The following is a 20,593-nucleotide window of genomic DNA, read 5'->3' on the forward strand; positions in this document are numbered from 1 at the left end:
GGGCATCATGGACATAATACCATTGTTTTTAAGTAATAAACGGTCAAACAGCAGAGCATTAGAATAGATGTCAATGTTCAAAAATCTTTGTCATGTTTGTCATTACTGACGTTTTGTGTCTATTATTAAAAATTAAATGTATAAGTCAAATAAATTATTCTTCTTACTCATCTACACATCCATGTATACATATACCAAAGTGCTTTAACTTGTCGTTACCATCTAAAAGGTAATTTCATACTGTAAGTTATATAAAGAAATGAAATAGTACATGTATATCAAAGGTGTATATAATTATGTGTAAATATTTGATTTACATCAAACCCATCAAACCAAAAAAAGTTCTTTTGAAATATTTATCTGCTTACTACTATATCTTTCTTATTTGAATCAATTTCAAATTTATTCATCGAGATTTTTTGCAACAATGGCAAAAGGTTCATCATTAGGAACCTCATTCAATTTCACGTCATTGAAGACAAATTATAAATTAAAAATTATGACCCTTTCAGAGAGATATACAGCTTGTGATGTATGCCCTTATATTTTAACTTATTAATCTTATGTTAGTGATGTACTGGCTGCTACATGTATGTATCATAAGAATTTAACAATGAAATATAAAATTAAGTTACTTACCTAAGTGCCAAACGTAGTTAGGACCCTGAAAAAGAAATACGAACACAACCGAATAGGGCAAACAAAACTGTGTAAAGTTTCAAGTGAATTAATGTAACTTGCAACAGGAATATTTCCATACACTTTTGTTCATTTCTTGTGAATTTGAAGGTCAGAATTTTGTTTTCAAAGAGGACATTATACATACTTAAAATACTTGTATCAAACGGTTTGTAGCCTTAACTGCACGAAACTTCATAACTGTATGTGTAAAAACATTGAGGAATAATGTGTTGAATGCAATAGTTAAAACCGGCAATGATTTTAATGACATAAATAAAACTGCAAATTCCTTAGGAATTGATGAAGCTACTGTCTTTTCTCAGTAACATGAAGATTTCAAGTACATTATATAATTTAATAATTGAATTTGCGACTATCAAATGGCAGTAAATCAATGTTTTTTTTTACAATCATGGAGAATGCGAAAAGTTTGAAGGTATGTACATATAGGTAGTAACCCTCTTTCAATGATATCTTGAAATGAAAAGATAATACAGAATATATTATCAAGCGACAAATTAATACTTACTTGGCACATACAACTAGAAATTATGGATTATGGAAAAAACATTCAATATGACCTTTTTAATTTTCCCTGATAAAAATGCATCCAACTTGTAAATAAGATCAAGTATTGTTACTACAAACATGTATGTAGAACAAATACAAATAAGAACTTCTTTCTTTAAATAACATACCTTGGATAAGTATTGTCTTCTCCTTAATCTTCTACCTTTACGCCTTTTAATACCATCAGCATCTAAGATTCTAACAAGTTCTCTTGAAAGAACCTAGAGAAAAAATATCCATATAAATCATGTGACAAAGAAGTGTACGATGCATGTGCAAAACCTTTTGATATCAAGGAGCCACAATGGTCAATTAAAAATGTTATTGGATCAATTTTCGACATTTGACGTCTGAAGCAAACATATGACGTCACCTTTTTTAGCTCACCTGGCACATGGCCCGAGGGGCGATGTGAGCTTATGCCATCACTTGGCGTCCGTCGTCGTCCATCGTCTATCGTCGTCGTCGTAAACTATTTCAAGAATCTTTCCTCTGAAACTACTGGGCCAAATACCTTCAAACTTTAAATAAATGTTCCTTAGGGTATTAGGTTAATAAATTGTATCCGAAGTTTTGATCCATCAACAAACATAGGGGTCGAATGCAGTTTTTGGCTTATATCTCAAAAACTAAAGCATTTAGAGCAAATCTGACACGAGGAAAAATGTTTAATAGGTCAAGATCTATCAGCCCTGAAATTTTCAGACGAACCCAACAACCCATTGTTGGGTTGCTGTCACTAAATTGGTAATTTTAAGGAAATTGTGCAGTTTTTGGTTATTATCTTGAATATTATTGAAGTAACCTTCAGACCAAGAGGACAACTTATTGTTGGGTTACTGTCCAGAAATAGTTAATTTTTTGGAAATTTTACAGTTTTGGGTTATGTATTACCTTTAATATTATTATAGAAATGGTAAATGACAAAATTGTTCAGCAAAGTATGATCTACAAATAAATCAAATGCCTGAAACTGAAATTACAGGTGCATACCTGCCAACTGTCACTATCACCCATGGAGGCCCCCAATTGGAAATTTTTAAAGAGCAATTTTGTCCACAATTTAAAATAAAACAATCAATTTTACTACGGATATATGATTGTAAAAGTAGGAAGAAGCAATTAACATAATTGAAATAAATTTGAAGGCCCTTTACAGGTTTTGTGGGACAATGAGAGCCATCTTGCATGCTAAACCCCCATGGGCATTTTGAAATGTTGGCAGGTATGCAGGTGAGCGATATCAGGCTCTCATGAGCCTCTTGTTTAGTTTCATGATGACATCATTTAGGAGAATTATTGCTTTATGAAAATTTACACAGAAATAATAACTGAAATGGAAGAGCTTGTTTATTTTGCATTAGAAAAGAAATAACTGTATTGTATTTCAAGCTTGATCTATATAAAACCTAGGTTTCACTGTCACACATTGAGTTTACCTGGTCATATAAATAGTCAAGGCATAACACGGAAAAGCCAATTCTGTGTATTAATGTGTTTCCTCTAAAAGAAGATATACTGTAATTATACTGGTTGCTATATACAGGTCGTCATATTAGAATGACTTTTATTATGTCAAGCTTACAGTAAAAGTAATGCCATTAAATTTCAACATTTGCATAATACTATCAAAGGTGAGACATATATCTATGTCAATAGTTTAATTAGTAAATGTATACCTTCTTATAAAATGTATTTATAAAATGTTAACCTGACTATATTAGCTATTTGGTTTTTTTTGTATGAGTTTATCAAGACTGTAAAGGATCAAGACTGAATACAAGTTTTGTCTGTGTTTAGAGTAAATTATAATAGCTTGAAATGAGTATGTTTGATAAGGGTTTTATTTGATGATTGATTGATTGATTGTTGGTTTGCGTAACTTCCAGTGGCAAATATTTCATGCATATTCAGGACGAGAACAAATTAACAATAAATGCAATAGGTAGGTTCTGTAATTGGGGCGTCCGGGATTAAGGTCGGAGAAATTTAGACTGCCACGGGAAATGAGGGTATATTGGATAGGGACAGAAATTTAGCCTTGCAACAGGTCAACTACGGCCCCTCAAAGAGTTGTTGCAAGGGTTCTTAACGTGCAAAGAGCGTGGCACTCTCTTTACACGAGGCATTGGATTTAACGCCCCAATTCTGACCGGACGTGGCTGCAAATTTGTACATTCCGCACAGCCAAACGGACGTCCCACTTTAGCAAGGGTCTTACTGCCGGTCGGAGGAAGACCAATGGTGACCATACTTCTAATCTCCAGTCACCCTTGGGGTGGGTTTTATTTGATATCCAATACAAAGTTCATTATTTCAAAGAAAGAGAAATAGAACTTTGAAGATGTAATGCTGACATTTTAATATACCCCAAATAGGCCAAAATTGGAGATTTCAGTGACATTTAACATTTTAGACCTGGATACATACAACACAAGGTTTGAGAAATTGAAGTCAGATATGTTATTTGTTATAAAAACAAATATATAATAATGATAATGTTACAGAATCTGTTTTTCTATGCATGCAATATGCTTTCAAATGTCATAAAAAAACCTTTTTAAATTCAACTTTGCATCTTTTCATTCATTTAGGTGGTAAATTGAAAATGATCCTAATTTTTACATAATGATAATAAAGGTCAATTGACTTTCCAATAAAATCTTTCTTCCTTTATTTAAAAAAGTACATCAGTATGGATTAACTTATACATAATGCATTAAGTGTTTATTATATAAGACTGCTAAGCAATTCTAGATGATGTCAGAGAGACAGCCTTAACCAGGTTTAATTACATTTATAAGTGTCATTTTAAAAATAATAAAAGGCATAAATCCTGAAATGGCAAAAGGGAAAATCGTCAATTGTGACCTCAATTTTGTCTATAGTAACAACATATTTAAAATGGAAAAACCTTAATAGAACAATTCTAAACGCTTTCACACAGAAACAAAATTAAAATAGAGGCTCGCCCCCAAGAGCCTGTGTCGCTCACCTGATTGTACTTCGGTTTTGGAAATCATGTAAAAATATATTAAAATTATAACAGATACCATAATAATGATTGAGGCCAACATTTGGTTTAATATTGGCCCCGTAATTTAATCAAAAGTAGAAGACTTTTGTAAAGTTTACAGAAATTACCAATAAATTCATTGAAATTGTAGAAAATGACTTTATAAGGACAATGACAAATCAGCTACAAAGTAGCAACACTTGGTCAGCACCTCAAAAGAAACTTTTATACCATGTTTGGTTTCAATCCATTTAGCGGTTTTCTAGAAGAAGACATTTGTATATATTTCCAATAGGGTCCTTTGTGAAACTAAGTCCCCCGTTGGCAGCCATCTTGGTTGATGGATTTGCTACAAAGTAACAACACTTGGTCAGCACCTCAAAAGGAACATTCATGCCATCTTTGGTTTCATTCCATTCAGTGGTTCTTCAAGAAATGATTTTTGTATATATTTCCCATAGGGTCCTTTGTTAAACTAAGTTCCCCGCTGGCAGCCATCTTGGTTGATGGATTTGCTACAAAGTAACAACACTTGGTCAGCACCTCAAAAGGAACATTCATGCCATGTGTTGTTTCAGTGGTTCTCTAAAATAAAACATTCTGTTTGTATGTGCCTGTCCCAAGTCAGGAGCTTGTAATTCAGTGGTTGTCGTTTGTTGATGTGTTACATATTTGTTTTTCGTTCATTTTTTTGTACATAAATTAGGCCGTTATTTTTCTCGTTTGAATTGTTTTACATTTGTCATTTCGGGGCCTTTTATAGCTGACTATGCGGTATGGGCTTTGCTCATTGTTGAATGCCGTACGGTGATCTATAGTTGTTAATTTCTGTGTCATTGGGTCTCTTGTGAAGAGTTGTCTCATTGGCAATCATACTACATCTTGTTTTTTTTTTATTTGTATGTATTTCACATAGGGTTCTATGTTAAACTAAGTCCCCGCTGGCGGCCATCTTGGATGATTGATCGCCTAGAAAGTTACAACACTTGGTCAGCACCTCATAAGGAACATTCATGCCATGTTTTATTTCATTCCATTTAGTGGTTCTATACAAGAAGACATTTGTTTGTATTTCCCATAGGGTCCTATCTTAAACTAAATCCCTTTCTGACGGCCATCTTTGATGATGGATCAGCTTCAAAGTAACAACACTTGGTTAGCACCTCATAAGGAACATTCATGCCATGTTTGGTTTCACTCCATTCAGTGGTTCTCTAGAGGAAGACATTTTTAAGTATTGTCCATAGGATCCTATGTTAAACTAAGTCCTCTGCTTGCGGCCATCTTGGATGATTGATCGCCTACAAAGTAACAACACTTGGTCAACACCTCATAAGGAACATTAATGCCATGTTTTATTTTATTCCATTCAGTGGTTTTCTAAAAGAAGACAATTGTATGTATTTTCCATCGGGTCCTATGTTAAACTAAATCCCCCTCTGGCGGCCATCTTGGATAATGGATCGGCTTCAAAGTAACAACACTTGGTCAGCCTCTCATAAGGAATATTCATAACATGTTTGGATTCATTCTATTCAGTGGTTTTCAAAAAGAAGACATTTGTATGTATTGTCCATAGGGTCCTATGTTAACCGAAGTACCCTGCTGGCCGCCATCTTGGATGATGGATCGGCTTCAAGGTAACAACACTTGGTCAGCACCTTATAAGGAACATTCTTTTTATGTTTGGTTTCATTCCATTCAATGGTTCTCAAAAAGAAGACATTTGTATGTATTGTCCATAGGGTCCTATGATAACCGAAGTCCCCTGCTGGCCGCCATCTTGGATGATGGATCAGCTACAAAGTAACAACACTTGGTCAGCACCTCATAAGGAACATTCGTGCCATGTTTGGTTTCATTCCATTTAGTTGTTCCTTAGAAAAAGTTCAAAATGTAAAAAGTTAACGACGACGACGGATGATGAGAAAAGCTCATTTGGCCCTTCCAATCAATAAAGGACCATAACTCCTGTACAGTAAAAATGAAAATCTTTAATATCAAATTGGACCTCATTTTTGTCACCAGTAACAACAAAATGAAGTTTGAGAAGTATTGGTTGAAGGTACAATTGTATTGCATAGAAATGGCAAAAGAAAGTAACAATTTGCCAGTCATGTTAGGACCATAATAACTTAACAGCAAAAGTGAAAAGATAACATTGAACCTTACTTCTATTTGTTAGATAACATTGAACATGACCTCTATGTGTTAACAGTAGCAATTTTGAGAAGTATTGGTTGAAGGTACAATTGTATTGCATAGAAATGGCAAAAGAAAGAACAATTTGCCAGTCATGTTAGGACCATAATAACTTAACAGCAAAAGTGAAAAGATAACATTGAACCTGACTTCTATTTGTTAGATAACATTGAACATGACCTCTATTTGTTAACAGTAGCAATTTAATGTATTAAAATGTAAAAGCACTGGTTAAATCATTTATACTTAATATTTCATGGGAACAATATAAAATGCCAGTTTCAAGCAAAGATCACAGCTCCTGAACAGCAGAAGTGAAAATCATCTGGTGGTGAATATAAAAGGGGTCAGGTCAGCTGAACAATACAACTTTATGAAATAATTTATGAAAATCACCCACCTTAAACTACTCATTTAACAAAACTTTGTATATCAGTACAGTTATGCTTTAAATCTTGTAGAAAAGATAATACACAATTATATAGTTAATTCTTAACATGAATTTAAGGTAGCGAACTCTTTTTCACATTTATTCCAGATCAAACTTAATTCACTTTAAAAATAACTGATTTAAAATCATCTTTCACTTTAAAGAAAAACTGTTTTAAAAACATCTTTTTGTGGGAAATATCCTTGACTTATTGTATAATAATAAATCAGTTTTGAATGCATAGTTTGAACAGAAACTTAAATCATCTATTGAAGTTCAAGTACATATGTATGTAACAAATTCCAACAGGTATCATTTTGAGTTAATCAGGTAATGATGGTATTATATAGACAGAAGACCTGAAAAGGAAAAAGAACAATTAAGATAGACTTTTACATTGCCTATTATATATTCTGTATGATGTAACAACTAATGCAGACATTGGGTTCTTCAAAAACTAGTTACTTTATAATAGTGCTTCCATTATGCATCAGTCTTTTACAAACTTATTTAAAAGTTTTTCCACACATCTTTCTGCTAATGTCTGGTTCTTAGTACATGCATATCAATGTTTATGAAAAGAACACTTCAAACAGTATACACTGTGACCTGATAGATTTCTTGCATACATGTAACATGATCATGATGATATAAAAATGATGAAGTCTCCATAAACATAAACAAGATATTCAGTGAAGTGATTTCAGAGAAAAAAGAGTATTGTAGTAGATTGGTAATGCAAGCAGCTAAAATGTGTGTATTGATAGCCGCTGTAATACAAAGTCAAACTATTGAATCTCTTTCCTTGCATTGCCTTTATATAATAATAATTTATATCACTGTAATGCATGTCATTATAAATTAAGACAACATCTGAAATAATTGTATTTCACTTAAAATCGCACAGTGGTAATATCCATTTGGAATGTAATAATACGCAGCCTCTGTTGCAATTACTTAACCTCTGTCAACTTTCAAATTTAAGAATTATAACAGTTCAAATCTAACAGTGCTATTCATTTTAGGATGTATAAATACGCAGCCACAGTTGAAATTACTTAACCTTCGTCAACTTTGAAAATTTATAATTATACCAGTTCAAATCGAACAGTGCTATTCATTGAGGATGTATCTCTAAGCAGTCTCTGTTGTAACAAGTTAACTTTCGTCCCCTGTGAAATTTTAGAATTGTATCAGCTCATATTGCACATGACTATTCTTTTGTAATGCATATTGAAATTTTAGAACTATACAAGCGTGGTTCGGTTTTTAATTTGTATTATTTTCAAGATTGTCTTTAGTAATACATTATTATGTATCAGAATAAATTGACAAGATTTATTTTACATCATACTGATGAAGGATATCTGTTATCCGAAATATCTAATGATAATTGTATTTAATGTTTCCTTTTAAAAAAAAATTGGTGTTGTTTTACACTTTTGAGGCGTATTTATCTATTGTGCACAGTATCGTTTTGTTTTTCATGACCATCCAGCGCCCTCATACTGTCATAGGAAATTCGTTGACTCATATCTAAATGTTTTATATACAATAAATGTATATATTAATTATATATGTCTAGGTCTAAAACATGTGACAACTTTACGAATGACATCCTCCTTCAGATAATTAACACATGGTTATACAGAGCTAAAACAATAATTTATATATTTATGACATAAGCTAATTAACTATACAGATCTGTACATTTAACTAGCAAACCAGTAAAGTTACCTGAACAACACTATAGCTGGAAATGAGACATATAAAAGCAAAGTTTTATCTGGAAATAATTTTTCTTCAATAAAATATCCGATACACGAGAAAATAAAGAAAACACGAAACTGGTAGCACGTAGATATTTTCAAACACGAAAACATGTGAATTGTTGAAAAAAAGGGTTTCATCAATTTGTCAGTTATTAACGACTTATATGTAATGCAATTGTTTGTTTAAATTTAAACGGTTGAAATAATTGCCATGCAGAATACTTCTTATACTTCATAATTCTTTAATTTTGATGAAAAAACTGAATTCATGAATATGCCACGAAGCTGGTACATTGTAACTGCATTTTGGAGATGCTATAACTGTACTTGAATGATTTAGAAAATGGGTCTATATCTCTTAAGAAGGTTTCGATTTTCCCTATGTTAACAGTCTGTGAAATGTAGCCCAAATGGAGGATCTCATGCTATTTCACTGATAGCTGAAGGTTCATTGGGACAAGGCAATACGTGTAAGTTGTCTTTTCTTATGAAAATCTCAAGATGGAAAATGCAGGATATTAGAATGATTTTGTTGATTTTTCTATTACAGTTGACTGACTTTACAGATAAACATGCTAAATGTTTAAAGGACCTGATTTTTATATTTTTAATTCTGAATTTTGGCATAGTCAAAAGTTGTAGAATCCCCCCACCCTCTTCCAATCTTACCAAATAATAAAATAAATTGTGATAATGCCATCTGGTGGCTTGTAAATCTTATTTTTTTCTGATGTATTCGTGTGTTATGGTAAAGATAATTAATCACCCACTTCATTAATTAGATTTTAGTTTGGGTCAACTAAATTTATACGATATATTTGGTTTACAGTTTGATTCAGAAGAAACACCGACATAGCTAGATAATACTATTAATTATCTAATTACTACCACATTTTATATTAATTAGTATTGTAATTTTCATTGTTATTAATAAATGTTGTATGAGTATTATAAACCAAATCTTGAATTCTATCCTAATTCTATCCTATTTTGGGAAAATTTCAGCAATTCAAATGTGACGTCACCCTTTTTTTGCGTTGATCTCTCTGGCTAACTCGGCTGTGAATTTTTATGTGCTGGTTTATGTTGTTTTATGTATCCGTTTTTATTCCGTAGTTAGTCTCCACTTCGGTGTTATCATGTATATCTATTATATAGTCATGTTTATAAATTTACTGTTTGCAAAAGTATGAATTATTCTAAATACTAAGGATTTTCTTATCCCAGACATATAACCTTAGCCGTATTTGGCACAACTTTTCGGAACTTTTGGTCCTCAATGCTCTTCAACTTTGTACTTGTTTTGGCTTTCGAACTTTTTTTATCTGAGCGTCACTGGTTAGTCTTGTGTGGACGAAATTTTAAACCTGGTACCTTTTGTTAGCTATTATTCGTATGTTTCTCTGTCCTATATGTTCTCCCATTTATTTGTATTGTAGTCCTGTCATGTAATGTTGTCATTTTAATGTTATATTTAACATTGTCATAAAAGCGGGAGGTTTGGCTAGCCACAAAACCAGGTTCAACCCACTAATTTTTTCTTAAAATGTCCTGTACCAAGTCAGGAAAATGACCATTGTTATATTATAGTTCTTTTCTGTGTGTGTTACATTTTAATATTGTGTTTCTGTTGTGTCGTAGTTCTCCTCTTATATTTGATGTGTTTCCCTCAGTTTTAGTTTGTAACCCGGATTTGTTTATATATCAATCGATTTATGAATTTCGAACAGCGGTATACTACTGTTGCCTTTATTTGTCACTGTAACTGATGATATTTGTCAATGTTTGTGATTCAATGAACTCAATTTCCGAGATGATCATAATTGTAAACTGTCTGTTTATTTATACTTTCAAAAATCTGTATAATTAGCTATTTTTTCATTTTTTTTTATTTTACAAGAATAAACGAAATTTTGTAAAATCCTCTACTCATGCACTGTCTACCTGCAATGGTCTCTTCCCATTGGTAGTAAATGAAATAATTAAGTCTGAGTATTTATTCTTTACAATTTACTCAAATGCTGAAAACTGTCCAGGAAGTTTTCAAGATTAAGAACCGCTATGAAAGCAACATACCACGTTTAATCATGGCTGGTCTAGATGAGAATACAATTTAACTTAAATGTGGTATGATCATCAATGAAACAACGCAATTGCTCATGTTGTATGAATCTCCAAATCTGCAAAAAAACAAAAACTTATGTGGCTCAACGGCAAGACTTTGAATTTACACACATTTTGTTGTTTTTTAGTGTCAATCTACCCATATCCAGATCAATTGAGATTTCGACGACTTCATATAATTACTGGGTTAACCCGATTTCTTTGTATTGTAAATTTATTTTCATTCTGAATATGAATGTAAATTTAGCCCTTGATAAATTAATGTGTATTTAACAAAGTGATGAGTATCCTGCCATATAATTCCTACAAAAACAATTACCATTATCACCAGATTCCAGTTATGGGCATCATTGCTTATTAATCTGGCCTAAATTGTGCTTGTTGGGATACATATATGTCGATAATATATATTTTTTCTCATATTATAATACGGAATATGAACCATTTTTTTTATATTTTTGTCTCAGATGGGAACATAATTTAACGGAAGCAAATATTGTCTGTCGTGAAGTTAATTATAGTTATTAGAGCTGAAATGTGTTACACATAGTCCGCCAGAAACCACTTTCAGTGTCTTTCATTTTGAGATGCTGGTAACTGAAGTTACGCTCCTCCGCTCTCCCCCAATGAAGTTGGAACACCTACAAATGTAGGTAATTTTTTCCTTTTGTTTGAATGCCCTGTCTGTACAACAGGAAGAAGAAAGGTTGTGCAAATTATGTCATAATAATAATATAGAAGACGAAAATCATTTTATCTTGCACTGTACAAAATATGAATCACAAAGAAATGTACTTATATCAAAATTGTCCAATTTTAAAAATTATGACAAACAATCCAAAACTGAGGATGAATATATCAAACTACAACTTAATAGCAAGTGTAGAAAAACACTTAGATTAATATCATCTTTTATTAATAAATCATTTGAATTAAGAAAAAATGTCCTGACAAATGAGTAATATGAACATTATAAAGCTATAACATACAATGTATGTATGTCAGTAGCCTATTCTACATTAACCTAAATTTAAAGGTTTAGTCTTCTAAAAAATATTGATGGCTAGGAAAAATGCTGTTTGTCATGTTTGCCAATACATGGATTTCTTATCCTGGGTTTCTCAGTCCTTCATCAATACCACAGTGACATGATTTTGATGGGGAATAACTCATGTATATATCAAGAGGTTCAAAGGTTTATCTATCAGGGAATTAAGTTATATAGATAATTGAATCGTTTGCACATAGATATAGAGTATATATGGTAAGACATCAGCAGCTAACCATAATATGAACATGTTACTGAGTAAGCCAAGTGATCAAGAAAAAGGGTTCATTGTTCTTACATTGTATATTCATTAAGGCAATATTAAGATGTGGCATTGTCAGACAATTACATGTAATTTTCCCTTTGAAAATCACAGACATGTTTTTTACAAATTAAAAAAATGCATATATTGTTTTGATAACCTGGCTGTGATAAGGTGTATTGTTTATATATTTTTTTTCATTGGTAAATGATAAGAGCTGCAAAAAGTACTCCTTAATATACATCAAAATGTACGATACGATACGAAAGTTTTATTTTTATTCGGTTCACACAAAACAGTAGAGACATAAGCAACATAAGCTCTTGAGAGCCTATTACCGAATATAAATAACATATATACATTGCATTAAAACAGAGTACTCACACAGCTATAAATTACACTACATGTACACGTAGCTAGCTTTCATTGGATACAGATTTAAACTGCAATGAATTACTACTGGAGACAAGATTTCCAAATTTTCAATTTTACATTTGGAACAGGTGTACAATAACTACATGTAAGTATATATGGTAGCCATGCTGTTTCTATTGTTGGAAGTGATCATTGAAAGTCAAGCATGCATGTAGTATGTTAATTGGTGTCAACTTTTCAAACCTTCAAAATGGGAGATCTTCCTAGGTGGTCTGGATGGGGTCAGAATATAGAATAACGGACCAATACAGAAAAAGGTAAAGAAAAGACCAATGAAATATAGTATAGAGAATAATGGGGGTGTTGTATTGAGTGATTAAAAAATAATGGGGAAAAATATAAAGAATACAGAAAAAATGACCTAAAATATTGAACAATACAGAAATGAAGGGCCCCCAACCCCCATCCAGACCCTTATATAGAATAAGGAGATGTGGTATGATTGCCAATAGCAACAACTATCCAACAGAGTCCAAATGATTGAGGATTTAAGCAACTATAGGTCACCATACAACCTTCAACAATGAGCAAATCCCATACTTTAGTCAGTTATAATTGGCTAGTAAAGATAGCAAAATGTGTTTCAATTCAAACAAAAACCCCAAATAGCCTGATTAAGGACAAAGCAATAAACGAAAAAAAAAATATGGCAGGCAGCAACCAACGACAATCACTGAATTATAGGCTCCAGACTTAGAATCCGACCCCCCCCCCTAAATCCGCCTCTGATACTTTGGCGTTAAGTAGATTTTCTAAATAAATTGTCTAAATAAATTGTCAAAAATCTTAAAACATGATAAGGCTTCAGAACATAAACCAAACTACTATTATGGATGCATAATAATTTTATGCAAAATGAAAATAATGTAAATACCAAATTCATTATGTTCCATGCCATTTAAAGAAGTGAAGAATAAATAGGGAAAAATATATAGATATTTACCAAACTGACATTCCTGTAGTCATATGGTTTTTCAAAATGAAAGTCAGAGTACATGGAAATTGGAATACGAAGGCACATTTTATAGTGTGTTCTATGTCAATAAATAAAAATGACACAGACGCCCAATCTTTCGCACACACCCAAACTCATACATACATACATACAATACTGACATCTTATATAGTCATGTGCTTGCGTGTTTAAGGTTGTTTCAGTTGACATATTGGCATGTGCTTGCGTGTTTAATGTTGTTTCAGTTGACATTTCAACATTGACACCTACGTATCTCGACTTTTCTGGGGTAATACTGAACCAGAATGTGCAAATCCAGAGAGTTTCGAATGTATTTCTCCGTTCCGCATCTGCATTTGAAGTAAGTCTTTTTGAACCGAGATAAGCAGCAAAATTTTCGCAACACATTTCTGTTTAAAGGCTTCCCGCTGCAGATTTTTGGTGGTTAAAAAAACATCTTCACAAATCTGCCGCCCCCGTAAGCTTTTGGTTTAGAGGATTCCCGCAGGAAGATTTTTGATTGGCTAGAAATAATCTTCAGCCTTGTTGTAAAAATCTGTGGGATTTGGGTAGAATTCAGTAATCTTAGGCCGCCACAGATTTTCTGTTGCTTAAAATTAATCTTCGGCTAATGTGCTGAAAATCTGCGGGGTTTGCCGCAGATTATTATTTTTGAAGAAAGCGAATATTTGTAAAAGGAAAATCTGCGGGAGCTGCAATTTTCATGCCGACGATTAATAATAATTTGCAGGCGGGAATAATAATAATCTGCGGGCGGGAATATTAATAATTCGCGGGCTGGAATTTTAAGGCCGCCGATTATTTTTTTTAATGCATTACTTATGGGAAAAATAAAAAAAGAATCGGGGAGTTCACTGCGGCTTTCCATACATGCTCGTCTGGTGTTCGAAAGGAGGAGAGTTTCCTTCACGAACTGCTTTAATAGTTGAAAATAAGTATTCGCTGATTCTTCGATAAACACTTGCTATTTAGGAGTAAAAGTAAGAACTGGTCTGTTTGAATTCAGAATGAGGTGTCTTCATGCTATCTGAACTAGCACATTAGAAATTAATTTGGCTTGCCCGTTTAGTATGCAGCAGGTTGTTTAAATTCATATCAAACTACAATATCGGCTGGAATATATGCTGTTACTGTTAATATATGAAGAGTGAAGTCGGAAGATTTTCCCTGTATTCTATTTTGTTCAAAATATGGAAGTTGTTGATTTGATAGGGAATTTGAATATTGAAAGGTCTAAACAAAATACTTTAATCATATTAATTAAAAAAAAATGAAAACAATTCTTTATATAAATTTCATGCGTCCGAAGCGTTTTTTTTTAATAGATAAATGTTAATTTTACTAAGTTCCGCATCGAAAGACAGCGTTTATTAAAATGTATTTATCTTGAATAAAAATCTTGAATAGAAAAGAAAAAAAGGAATTGCTGTTGGTTAAGAACTTTTTCTATCTTTTTAATTTTTATCCAAAGCCATCAAAATCGAGATGTTGCGCTATCGTTAGGTACTCAACATTTAGTGGAATGTTAAAAAAATGAACTATCATTTTGTTAGATAACTCCAAGTTCACATACATTAAGCCTGTTTGTAAATATTGAGAGACTTTTAGAAAGAGGCCAATAGTTGAGAAAAAAATTGGTAAAGATGTTGATCATTTAACTTTATGACGGAAGATAATTATTTTTTAAATTACTCACAAAGACGTTTTTGCTGGAGTTTTTTTTTTACTATATTTCTTTTTTTGCAAAAGGGTGTTATATAAAATGATTTAAAAAGTGAGTACAGACAATATACTCTGAATGGGCGCAGGACATTTATGCGAAAATTTTTAAACTACTTGGGGACATTTTAGCGCAGACATTAGAACCCATTTTAGCGCAGGATTAATCCGTTCACCTGTATTTTCAATAGCCCATTTTAGCGAAAATTTACCTGGTTGAATAATACTCGCCTTACTAAAACCATGAACAGTAATTTATGCTGGATTAATGTTTAAGTTGTTGATATGTTCACTTTGGTTCATCATAGACATAATGTTGTTGAAACGAACAGAGGAAAAGAAAAGTGTAATATGTGATGAATACCGATATAGGAAATATATTCTGTTTCCACATACGCTTTGAGCAGAAGTTCCATGTAATTCAAAGCGAACAAATAATGGCCCAGAGTCGTTCCATGCCCATTATAATGAGCAATTTTATAGTTGTCACCAGCTATTTACGTTTTCCTTGATACTATCATCAAAGTGCAAGACAAGATAAAGAGAAAGAACAGTTCCTACTGCAATTTTATGAACAGTATTGTACAGGCGGTATATCCAGAGCCCATTACGTACGTTCTCTAGAATATAAATTCCTGGCTAGAACGGACTTTTAACATTTGATTTAACCTTTTAGAATTTTAGTGCTGTATTTTAATGGACATGATATTTTTAATATTATGCTATCTTGATACTATTAAAAATTTGTATTTATTACTCATTATAAAATAGGTTAAAAATATTGCGCTAAAATGGGCATTGATAATTTCAATTTTCGCTAAAATGGGTTAAAAATCTTGCGCTAAAATGGGTTAAACTTTGGCGCTAAAACGTCCGATTTTTTTTGGACTAAAATGTCCTGTCAATGTGCTAAATTGTCCTCCGCCGCTCTGAATATCATGGAACACAATACAAGACTTCTATATTCACATGTAAATTAAAATGTGCCTAAAATTCAGTTACATATTAAGTACCTAGTTTTTCAACTCCATCACGCATGATTTCCACGTAAATCTAGGCGTAACAGTGGGAGGTATTTAAAACTTAAATAAACAAACCATGCTTAAAAAAAATGATTTAATTTATGTCAATTCAAATAGACCATGCTTAACGTCAATCTGAACTCCAGATATGGTATAAATAGAGATACAGGGGTAACTGTACATAGATATCAAAAATATTTCAGAAAGGGGAAATGTTGAAGCGAGCTGTGGTTTTCGCGGTTTGGTGTTTCTTCAATGGAATACATGCGATATGTCCAGATACAGATGCAGATCTGAAACCATGGTCGGAAGCAAAAACTTGGAATGATAATGGATTATCTGTGAGTATTTCGGTTTTTTTTTTATTATTAAAAACGTTACCTGGCAAATCAAATCTGGATGATAATTCATTCAATCTTTCGGTTCTGCGGGTGGCCTTCTTGTTACATGTACATAGTAGGTATACTTTCTGTCCCTATCCGACATATCCCATTTCCCGTCCTTCATCCTCCACCTTGCAGAATCGACTGACATGTTCATGTATTGTATTCATTGTTTTTTTGCTCTAGTCCTGAAAATGTATGAAATATTTGCCAATGGACGTGATGGAAACGATAATTAATCAACCAACCCAAGCATTCCACTGAAATCAGGCTTTACAAGTTATAGATTATTTTGTTTTAAACCCGGAAAATGTTCCGAAAAGCCTAATCAAGTTTAATATATCTATGTCGGTCCTACTAGGCTTTTCAATAGTTTAAAAAAAAATTATAACCGTTATGTCGGCTTAGAGAAAATATGACCGGGAGTAAAACGTTTAAATTAGTTGAACATTGGCAATAATTAATTTTTTTTATATTATCTTTTGGCTGACGTGCAATTTTTTTTAAAACCACTCCAATAACGGTTTTCGTATCTATAGGTTTCAGACAGTTTTAACAGGTTGGGACCAAACCCCCTATATGGTTATAATACCTGTATAGAGTGATTACCCTTCTACAGAGGGATGACATTATCTCTCTATAGAAGGATATATTTGTTTAGACTGGATTTAAAGCAGAACATGTCTACTTATTATGACAGTTACCTGCAACATTGGATGCACCAAGTCTAGTTTACTGCTAAACTTACTGAATATATAATCTATTGTTCATCATAATTGAAAGCTGTGATGGTCAGGTATATTCCACTCAGTTATGCCTCAATGAACAGATGGTGTCTTCCTGCTATTCCTACAATTCAAAAATGGTTTATTCTGTCTATTCCTACATTTTGAATTTTATAGGTAAAATAGTAAAATTTTATGTTGGAGTTCCCAGAATTTTTAGGAAAACAATGGGATTATGTAGGATTATGTTGTAACAACACTAAACTAATGAACCAAGGTAAATCCAGATAAATCTTGTGGAAAATAAAGAAAAAAAATATTAATAAATACTAGTAAATAATATCGGTGTCTTCCTCCTATTCCCACTTTTTAAAAATCACTATTCTTTCTATTCCCACATGCAAATAACAAAAGATGTTTTGATAAATAATTTGTTTTTATAACAATCAAGGTTAATTAAAAATTCACCTAAGATTTACCTGTATTTTTTAAAAGAAAACATATTTCTTACATGTTTAAGTATAATATTATTTAAAAAAAAATTTAATACACAGTTAATTTGTAATATGTTTTTCTTCTTCAAAGAATTATTCAAAATAAAAAAAAATAAGTCAGATAAATAGAAGTAAGATTAAAAAATCATTGATTTTGTAAATTTAAAATATTGTCAACCGAACAAATAAATTGATGATAGATAATATTATAACAAACTTTCCCATCTTGCAAGATTTCCATGTACAACAAACGCAAGAAGAACCTACCAGTTTTACCAAAAACTGTTACTGAAATCAACATGTATGCTATTTGGGTATGTACTTCCAAAGGTGACCCATTCCTGCTAACAGACGACAACACAGTTTGGTGTTTGTTAATCTTCAGTACTCAAAAGAATCTAACACGCTTAGCAGCTGCAGATATCATATATGGTGATGGTACATTTTACTCCTGTCCGAGTCTATTCTTCCAACTTTACACATTTCACGCAATGGTTGACGGCGCAATGTATCCACTGGTACACAGTTTACTTGCAGCCAAGTGCGAACTAGTATACACAAGGTTCCTGACTTTACTCAAAGATGTATGCCACCAACACCAACTACAACTTCAGCCTACCACTATCTTCCTGGATTATGAAGTCGCCATCCGAAATGCAGCATATTCTGTATTTCCTGGAATCAACTCAAAGGGCTTTTTTTCGACTACACACAATGTATCTGGAGAAAAGCACAAGAAACAGGGATTCAGGTTCCATACAAGGAAGACAACAACATTCATCAACTAGTACGCTGTGCCGCTGTCCTTCCACTTGTACCTACTACTGAAGTCGAAGATGTGTGGTTTTATGACCTAACCGACATAGATCAGATTGATACTAACATCAACTATACTCCCTTTACAGACTATGTAACAACATACTGGGTCGAACAGAACAGTCACCTTTGGGACCATTACACAACACAGGGACCGAGAACTACACATCATCTAGAGGGATGGCACAGCAAGCTGTTATAAGTTGTGATTACAGATAATCCGCTTATCGCCATCGGGTGGGTCACTTATCCGTTATCAACCTCATAATTGATCATCATAATTATTTTCCCCAGTAAAATCAGTCAGTCAGCATTTCAATTTCATTATTTATGAAACGAGCACAATTTGCAGTTCGTTTGTCGTAGTTTCGTCATTTGAGTTTTCCCTCGGACAGTTCGCATTTTAATTTCAATATTTCTCAAACGATCACAATTTGCAGTTCGCTTGTCGTAGTTTCGTCAAATGAACGTATTTTCGTCATATTTGATATAACTCTTAATCAAAAACTTTCAACAATTTCGATTAAAAAGATAGAAAACTTTATTCATAACATTCAGAAATGTTTTCACGAGTCAAACAGGTGCTTCCTTTACGATGAACTGCGCATGTGCGAAAGTATTCTTATGAATTTAAAGACACTAAAACGTAAAATACGAAATAATTAAGTATCAAAGTAAACGAGAGAGACAAATATAGTTCTTATTTAGCAAACTTAATTTAAAAAATGATAATTTCCTGCCCTTTTTAAACAGGAACCAATCCGTAGATGAATCCGGATTCATTCTGAATTTATTATCCACTTGTCACTTCCCGTTTTCATTTCTTTTGGAAATCGAAAGTAAACGTGATCTATTCATGATAAATTTACAATTTAAAGTCATTAGAATTGTTCCAATAAGGATTTGTACAAATCCTTGGTTCCAACTTTATAGAATCAATTCTAAATATCGCTTTAAAACGTTTTTAAGGATGATGCAGTGAAATAGTCCTTACAAGTTCATTTATGCTGTGATTCCTGGTTTAAAAAAAATGGATCCCAACTTTTGCTGATTAGGAATGTAACCTGAAAATAACTGAAGTGAAATTTTGAACTAGATTTCTAGATCTTATATCCTAATCTTCGTATTAAAGTGCCACATCAGTCAAATCATGCAGTAGCTGCCTAGTATGCCTTAGTCCTTCAAAGTCTGACAAAGATGTATAGATAGTAATATACATCCTAGGTCCCTTGCTGCTAACCAAAATAAGGTTGGTTTTAATCCCGCGCAAAAGTGACTAAAGCCCTCAAAATCCTAGCTTAAACCCTGTTCATATTTATTTTAGTTAAAAACACAGAATTCATACACATACAAAAATAAACTATTACCCATCCAAAAAAACACTTGTCAATTAAAAGTTGATTAAACAATGTTTATACAGTATAATCCTTTGTTTGCACAAGTTTCCCCCTATTCCCAAATGAAATTTTAACTTTTCTTACCAGATTTATAAAAAGTGGGAATAGGAGGAATGAACCTTCAATTCCCACTTTTAAAAATCACTATTCCTTCTATTCCCACATACAAATAACAAAAGATGTTTTGATAAATAATTTGTTTTTATAACAATCAAGGTTAATTAAAAATTCACCTAAGATTTACCTGTATTTTTTAAAAGAAAACATATTTCTTACATGTTTAAGTATAATATTATTTAAAAAAAAATTTAATACACAGTTAATTTGTAATATGTTTTTCTTCTTCAAAGAATTATTCAAAATAAAAAAAATAAGTCAGATAAATAGAAGTAAGATTAAAAAATCATTGATTTTGTAAAATTAAAGTATTGTGTCAACCTTTACGATGAACTGCGCATGTGCGAAAGTGTTCTTATGAATTTAAAGACACTAAAACGTAAAATACAAAATAATTAAGTATC

At 32.4% G+C, this 20,593-nt stretch overlaps 1 protein-coding gene across 1 annotated transcript in view; it reads left to right on the forward strand.

Annotated features, from left to right (window-relative positions):
* The first annotated feature begins 626 nt into the window (after positions 1-626).
* LOC127721407 (cell surface hyaluronidase-like) overlaps positions 627-20,593 on the forward strand; it is a 57,516-nt gene continuing 37,549 nt past the window's right edge. The window contains exons 1-2 of the mRNA XM_052228128.1: positions 627-1,117; positions 16,461-16,598. Coding sequence (XP_052084088.1) covers positions 1,076-1,117; positions 16,461-16,598 — 180 coding nt within the window. The 5' untranslated portion in view covers positions 627-1,075. The remainder of the gene's footprint in view (positions 1,118-16,460; positions 16,599-20,593) is intronic.

This window comes from Mytilus californianus, unplaced genomic scaffold, assembly GCF_021869535.1.
Source record: "Mytilus californianus isolate M0D057914Y unplaced genomic scaffold, xbMytCali1.0.p SCAF_12, whole genome shotgun sequence".
Classification (NCBI taxonomy): Eukaryota; Metazoa; Mollusca; class Bivalvia; order Mytilida; family Mytilidae; genus Mytilus; species Mytilus californianus.